Source organism: Sturnus vulgaris, chromosome 12, assembly GCF_052056855.1.
Source record: "Sturnus vulgaris isolate bStuVul1 chromosome 12, bStuVul1.hap1, whole genome shotgun sequence".
Taxonomy (NCBI): Eukaryota; Metazoa; Chordata; class Aves; order Passeriformes; family Sturnidae; genus Sturnus; species Sturnus vulgaris.
The window spans coordinates 4073219-4081517 of NC_142254.1; the positions used below are offsets into that span (position 1 = coordinate 4073219).

Here is an 8299-nt window from a genome sequence, read left to right on the forward strand (position 1 = left end):
TAGGCTGAGGGTAATGGTAAATACCATTGTGTAAAGCATTTAGAAGCATATTCTGAGCACTGGTAGGATTAGACAATTTTATCTCATCTCATCTCAAGAAGTATACTTTGTAAGAACAAAGTCATATACTGTTTTGGTGTTTCAAAAATGAGAGGTTATTTCCTAATGGCTTATTAGTGACTTGGCAAAAATGGGAAGGTCCAACTCATTAACTGTGACTGCTCACATTGTTGGGCAAAGTCTTGAGCTATTAGCTAACTGTACTGCTTTCTCCTGCCACCTTTTGCTTTAATTCCATTCTCAGTGGTTACTGATCTTCTCCACTACAAAAGTTCATTCCAAACAGTATGTACAAGAATTATCTTAAGCCCTTCTCTGTAAGGTTTTTTTATCTTCCATCTATATATCCAGTCATAAGGTGTAAAACAAAGTGGGCTGGTAAACAAAAAGTCTGGGCCATTTTTCATCACTTCATTCTCTGTTTTATCAACCACAAAGGATTCTCTAAGATGTGCTGATTCTGAATTTTCCAGTGTACACCTTTTGCCCACAGTGTAGACTGACAGCATTTAATCTCAGCACTTTTATGTTCTGCATTGATTAGTTTCTCATTTTTAGAGCCTGGTATTGGGGACAATTTGTATAGAAGGCTCTATTCAATGCTTCAGGCAGCCCTCAAGGGGACTCTATTAGTCTATAGAATTAAAATGTGTGCTCATTTTCCATTTTCATTTCCTTATTATTTTGTATTTTGGAGTCAACATACATTAGGAGTCAAAGGAAACCTGAGCTCCTGAGCTTTGTCTGCTTTCTAAGTTTACATCAGTGTTGTTTGGCTCCCCCAACGATGCATTAGCTGAGCACAGAGTCTGACACTGATCAGACCCTTTGTGTGTGAGAGTGGAGAGGGCAGAGCTCTGGGCAGAAGGGGCAGTGTTCGTGGGCAGCAGAGCTGTGGTCACGACGGAGCCCCAGTCAGTGGAGTCATGGTGTTTGGGTCCCACATGCCCTGCTCTATGTGCAGACTTAATCCAACTTGTTACATGGATCCAGTAATGGGTAATTTTATGGTCATATCCTATTTAGCATTACATTTAATGAGCTTTTTCAAAAGCAAAATAGGAATGAATTTCAGTCAGATAATTGTAAGCACCTGAATACAGGCCATTTCTAATTTGCTTATCCACCTACTGCAATTCTGTGCTGCTGAAACATTGTTAAAGTTAGGATTTCTCTTCTTTTTTTTCCTAGGAAAACAGAAGGAGAACTTGAAATCATGTGGGAATCCACAGCCAAAGAAAACAGGAGAATGAGAGAACTCTTGCATAAATCCCTGAGGAAAAACAACATGTGGAGTGCTGTCACAGTTCATGAGCCATACTCTCAGAAGGACCTAGTTTATGGACATGATTTTAGTTATTGTGATGTAAAAACTTCATCCCCTACTAAAAATGAAATTGAGCAAGAATGTCAATGAGAAGAATCTGCATCCCATCCAATAAAGAGAGCTTGGTGCCTGAATTTTACTTTTTCAGCAAAACAAGGTGTATTGGAATGTTTACTGTCTTCAATATCACTGTATTTGTAAGGTCATCGAAATGACAACAGCATATTCTCTATTTGTACTGTGAATAATGTAAATCTAGCCTAAAATATTACTTTGCTACTTGAAGAAAAGGCTATTCCTTCTTAAGACAAAATGTGACCCAGCTTTAAGTTAACATGTGCAGACAAGTGAGTAGTTAACAGGATAAGTAGCTGGTAAGCTTGGTGTTTAGCACAGATGCCACAAAACAAGTGAGCAGCAAGACAGTGCTCGTTAAAATGAAAAGGACATATTTTGGTAAATTCCCCCTAAAACGCCAGATGGAATATGATCCAAGCTGAAAAAAAGTGTGTCTTGTACTTTTTCTCATGAGGAAGATGACTTCTAGATCACGTGCCGAAAATCTTGTCATCTCAAGGACAGAAAAGAATTTGACCGTGGAGCAGACAAGACTGAAACATCCTCATGACAGCTGCTGTGCCTGAATGCACAACTGTCCCCTGTGCAGATTTACAGGATCCCTGGAGGTGTTGGGAAGCTCCTGGCACTGCCAGGACAGGATGCAGCTCTCCTCCAGACTGTTTTATTTATCCTGCTTCAGATTCAGTGGCTTCAAAAGCCACCCAAAGTATTCTCTGAAGCAGTGGTTATTTTATATGCCTTTAAATTATTGACATGTATTTGTCTGAGCATTCACATTTGTTGATTTTTCACAATATTGCACATTAACTTTGTTGTAGTATGTATTACTATGATGTGACTTTATTTTGGATTTACATATAACTTGCTGGATCATCTTTTTGGTTTTGCTTAATTTTTATAATGAAATGTAAATGGTACCAAAAAATGTAACAATACAAAAAAACATGTAACTATCATAGTTCTGTAGTATTAGAAATAATGAAGAATTTCATTGGCTTTGATCAAAATTAACAAAAAGAGCAGAAAACCTAGTTAAAATACTAAAAGAAATACATAATGTTTGTGTCTGGAAAGGTTCCTGCAGTAATTTTCTTCAGGGTTAAGGCCATGACCCAGCAGAATAGCTTTATTTAGGAGAGGGTGGGGACAGCACATGACATTCAGGGACAGGTAGATGTACAGCTTTCAAAGCCAGATTCTGCAGTACAGTGCAAAGTTTAAAAATCGACGGACTTTCAAAGCACTGGCAGAACCTCAGTGCTCTCAGATACTACCCTGATTATGGGAAACCACCAAAGTAGCTGAGTCGTATCTATGCAAGTGACATTTTAAGATGTACTTTAATTACTTTCCTTTATAGCACTAAAACGAGTGCACCAACCTTACTGGGTCATGAAGATAAAACTTCGGCATGCTGTGGTCTTTAAGGCACTGATTAACAGAACTGCTCTGTAACAACACACTATCTTTTGGTCTCTGCCCAGACACTTAACAAGAGCTACACCTTCGAATCCTTTCATTGTCCTGACTTTTTCAACTTGGTTATTTTAGGACTCCATGCCTCAACATAAGAACCAGAAACTCTTTTCAAGCAAGGTCTTAAATAACTTCATTAATATTTGAAATTGTCATGGGGGTGGTCTATCATTAAACCAGTCCTGTTCTCTGTCTTGCTTGAATTTGAAAAAAAATCTGATTTGAAATATAAGGTCTGAAATATCTCTTCAGATAAGACAGGCACACACACTTCTCTCGTTTCCACACGAGCTCCAATCTGCAGCTGAGCAGACTCTGGAAGAGCATCAAACATGGCCATAGCCACAGCTTTTCATGTTTCTAAAGGCAGGCTTGGAAAATGAAGCCTTTCACATCATATTTTTTAATATAAGTATCTCTGAATATGCAAATACAACTTCAGAACTGATTTAATACTTATAATATATTATCCTCATCTGATTTCATTTGCCCTTTTGAGTATGTTTTAAGAGTTTGTAAAAATAAGCAGCTTCACAAGGAAAAGCTGTTGTATTGGAAGTAATCTTAGAAACAGAAGCATGATTTTCAAAACTCTCAATATTGGCCTAACTGTTCTTCCACTGAAGTGACCTGGGAATGTCTTAGAACTGTACTTTTCATACACCATTCATGCCCATTTTCTCATTTTAGAGTAAGTTTTAATACATGGTTCATCTTGACAGTGACACTCTTAAGGCTTTTTTCAGAAATGCTACACTTACTTTGCCATTTGTGTATCATTAAAATATGACATTAAACTTTAAATGAACTTACATTTAATCAAATCCCTGGGTGATTCTCCATACTCAGTTTCCACAGGAAGAAAACTGAGAAAAAGCTATGTCCCATGGATGACAAAGTCCTTCTGTGGCTCAGACTTTTTTAGCATAACAAAAATCCTGTTATAGGATATTTAAAATAAGTATGAACAAATTTTAAATACATATGACCCCTTTTGACATACTTGAAGAGTAAAATACTAGGAGAGTTTCAGATAACAAAAGTTAACAAGTGTGCCAAGTGTTGTTCAAATAGAATTGATTAGACAGGTGCTTCCCTCCAGTTCCTTCCAACAGGAAAGAAGTTGATTCTCTCCTTTATTAACAGCTGAAATAATTGGTTTTCCTGTAAATCTCTTTCAGATGAAACATAAATCTTATGCTCTGTATGTTTTTCATCTTGCATTAAACCACTTGGATTTTAGCATATTTCTGTGTGCAGAAAGTACACAATATAATGCTTATTGCTGACCACTGATTTTAGGACGAAAAAAACACAAAAGGCTAGCATTACACCTATAAATAGATATATTTTTAAAAATATGTTTTTTTATTAAAACATGCAACATTTAGACAAAAAGGAAAAATAAAAACCAACAGAAAAGTCCTGCTAAAATTACTAACAAAGTTGATAATTTTAGGAGCTAAATTGCGTAGCAGGATTACCACTACCTAATCAAAGCAAAATCCAATGTCTCAAAAGCTAGCTAGAAGGAAGAACTCAGAGAGGGTGTGTGCAGGGCCAGGAACTGGACTCAGTGATCCTTGTGGGTTCCTCCTAACTCAGAATATTCTGTGGTTCTCTAAGTTACCTTTCACTCTCTGGAGAAAAAGATAAGATAACCAGTTAATTAGGGTTCAGCTGTAGATGTATCTACATTTAGATTTCTTAATTATACAAGAATGTGCTATAGTGAAATGTACTATATTGTTTACTCTTTATTCTTTGCCATTATTTGCTTCCATGATTTCTTTCTCAGCTGCAGCCAGGTGGGTGGAGCTGTCTGTCACCTCAGTGCTGATCAGCTTTTTCAAGAGATGGCAGAAGGGCTTTACTGAGTGTCAGTTGGTGTTGGACCAGTGTCAATGCAAGAGTCAGCAGATGCAGGTACAGTGTAACAGTGAGTGCTTTTTCATCTAAGTAAAAGCACAACATCCATTGCAATCAAAAAAAAGTCAAAGATTTGCAAAGGTGTTAAGATCACAGGAGATCAGATACTATCTTGATATTGCAGCCCTTGACTGATTTCACATGCATTTTCCTGCTCTCATTTTTAATAGCTGTACTCAGTCTAGATGATGTTTACATCTTCTAAATGTATCCTTTTATAAACAACTCAGCATTCTGGAAGCTGAAGGTTTTAGTCTTAAGACCATTTAATGATTGATGACACTGTTATAAATCTTATTGAGTACCATCATCACATGGCACATAGGACAAGCAAGGGATCAGGCCCAGCCAGCATGGATTTAGGAAAGGCAGGTCCTGCTTGACAAACCTGATCTTTTATGACCAGAGGACCCACCTCTCAGAAGAGGGAAGGGCTGTGGATGTGATATCTACAACCAAGACTTCAGCAAGGCTTTTGGTGCTGTGTCTCAAAACATTGTCCTGGAGAAGCTGGCAGCTCATGGTTTGGACATCTTCACTGGGTTAAAAACTGGCTGGATGGCTGGGCCAAGGGAGTGGTGGTGAATGGAGTTAAATCCAGTCAGCAGCTGGTAATTAGTGGGGTTCTCTAAGGCTCAGTATTGGGGCCACTCCTGTTTAATATTGTCATAGGTGGAGTGGAAACTTCAGATAAAGTTTATTAGAGAAGCTCCCAATGAGTCATGAGATGCAGAAAGGTTTTTAAACTCCCCAGAAAGGAGCCTGGGGGCAGCTGGATCCAGTCTCAGTCCCAAACTGCCAGCAACTTAAGTCTGAGGACTTATAGAGGCGTGATTGAACATTTGTACAACTTTGTTCTGCAGAATTAAGGATGGCAAATTAGATATATAAAACTAATTATTTATTATGATAAATCATTAGACAAAAGATCTAAATCAGAATTAATTACTGCATAGTATAGAAGCTAAAACTACTAATACAGTGTAGCATAGGATAGGATAGTACACAATATCAAAGCAGTTATATTAAAGCAATAGTATCAAAGCTATCAAAAAACCAAATTCTTAAGTAGAGATTGATATAACTCACCCATAAAACTCACCCAGGCCTGGGGGCAAATCCTGTTCACTCAGTCTTGAGGAGTAATTCTGAGGGGTGTCTCCACCCAAAGGAGGAATCTCCATACACACTCCAAGAAGGGGTGGGTTAGAAGAAGCTGCCATTTGGAAGTGGGACTGAACTTCCATAGTGTAAAGTGATTGACTGCCACTAATCTGTCTCCAGGTAGCTTAGCAGCTTGTCTGCCAAGTCTTTGCCTCACTGTCAGGATATTAATTTAGGATTGATGAGTAATGCTGGTTTTAGGTCAATTCAACACCAAAAGCAGCACAAGAGCCCCTCTCAATCCACCACTGATAGCCTTGTAAATAGGCATTGTCCGAGCTGCTTGACCACATTCCAGGGCAGAGCATCCTGCTCCAAGCATCCTTTATTTTGATGAGAGGATCCAGTACACCCTCAGGCAGTTCCAAGGCACCACCAAGTTGTGTTTTGTCAGCGTGGATCTGCTGAGGGCAGGAAGGCTCTGCAGAGGGATCTGGACAGGCTGGATCCATGGGCTGAGGACAGCAGGGACAAGAGCCAGGTCCTATTTTTGAGTCACAAACCCATGCAGTGCTACAGGCTGGGGGAAGAGTGGTTGGGATGCTGGTCAGCAGCAGCTGAACCTGAGCCCAGGAGTGCCCAGGCAGCCAATGGCACCTGGCTTCTATCAAAAACAGTGTAGCTGGCCCAGGGCAATGATTGTCCCTCTGTGCTGGGCACTGGTGAGGCTGAACCTCGAGTGCTGCATCCAGTTCTGGGCCCTTCACAGCAAGAGAGATATTTTGGTGCTGGAGCCTGTCCAGAGAAGGGCAGCAGAACTGAGGAGGGGTCTACAGAGTAAGTCCTATGAGGAGCAGCTGAGGGAGCTGGGCAGGGGCTCAGCCTGGAGAAAAGGAGGCTCAGGGGGGCCCTTGTGGCTCTGCACAACTCCCTGACAGGAGGGGACAGCCGGGGGGATTTGGGATCTGCTGCAGGGAACAGGGACAGGAGGAGAGGGAACGGCCTCAGGCTGGGCAGGGGAGGCTCAGGGTGGAGATCAGGAGGAATTCCTTCACTGAAAGGACTGTCAGATATTGGCAGGGGCTGCCCAGGTAGACGGTGGAGTCCCCATCCCTGGAGGTGCTGAAGGTACTGTATATGGCACTCAGTGTTCTAGACTGCTTGGCAACATTGTGTTTTGGTCAAAGGTTGGATCTCGGAGGCCTTTTCCAACTTTAATGATTCTGGGAGAATCATTAAAGACACGGGAGAGTTCTCCATGAACCTCTCCAGCTTGGCTCCATCCCAGGAGCAGCAGCCAAAGCACACCTGCAGCACCCTGAGTCCCTCCCAGGGGCACACAGCCCTCCCAGACTGCTGGCACGGGGCTCTCTCTTTCCATGGGCTGCAGCCCTCCAAGGACAGGCTGCTCCAGCCTGGGAGCAGAGCCCTCTCTCCCCTGGCTCTGCCACTGGATCAGAGCCTGCTCCAGGCATCCACCTGCCCCAGTGTGGGCACCTTCCCCATGGGCTGGATCTCTGTGTCCCCATGGATCTCTGTGTCCCCATGGATCTCTGTGTCCCCCATGGATCTCTGTAATCCCCATGGATCTCTGTAATCCCCATGGATCTCTGCAATCCCCATGGATCTCTGCATCCCCATGGATCTCTGTAATCCCCATGGATCTCTGTAATCCCCATGGTCTGTGGTGGATCTCTTCATGCCCCATGGATCCCCATGGGATGTCCACACATTGTCCTGCTTCCAGGTAGCAGATGGGAGAAAAAAATCACTGGAAAAAAAACCAAACCCAGAATACGTGGGAAAAGTAAGGAAGAAAAAAAAACCAACTTGTAATTATTCTTCATTTTTCTGTTAACATCAAGAATGGAAAGAAATGACTTTTAGTAACCTTTGAACCACACGAAGTAATGAGATCAAGTTCACGGAATAAAATAACATCAAAAACACAATCTGACCTGTACAACTGCCTTAAGATAACTCGAAATGCTTAAACTGGCACAGGCTGCAGAGCTTCTGTCACGTACATTCATAAAGAACTTGTCACAAACTCCAGTGTACTCTGGGGACATGATATGGACATTGTAAACCTTTAAAGCTTGTACCTCCTGCAGCAGTCAGCAAACCAAAGGTCTGCTGTCTTCTCTCCAGCTGCCATGATTTGCATAGAAATCACTCCACACATACCAGAGCACATACTGGAATCAAGCTTGACGTTCACAAGCCTGAATTCAAAGCTTTCAGGGTGTCTTCTATCCACAATAGCTGAAGAGCCACAGAAGCTTTTCGTGATTCTAATATTGGGTCTTATGAAGGTGGCAC

The 8299-nt window shown here is 41.4% G+C and overlaps 1 protein-coding gene across 1 annotated transcript in view; it reads left to right on the plus strand.

Moving 5' to 3' along the window:
• The window catches only part of CEP89 (centrosomal protein 89), a 32303-nt gene extending 29960 nt beyond the window's left edge, over positions 1 to 2343 (plus strand). Inside the window, exon 19 of the mRNA XM_088172250.1 lies at positions 1252 to 2343. Within this exon, the coding sequence (XP_088028376.1) occupies positions 1252 to 1477 (226 nt within the window). The 3' untranslated portion in view covers positions 1478 to 2343. The remainder of the gene's footprint in view (positions 1 to 1251) is intronic.
• Positions 2344 to 8299: the final 5956 nt, after the last annotated feature.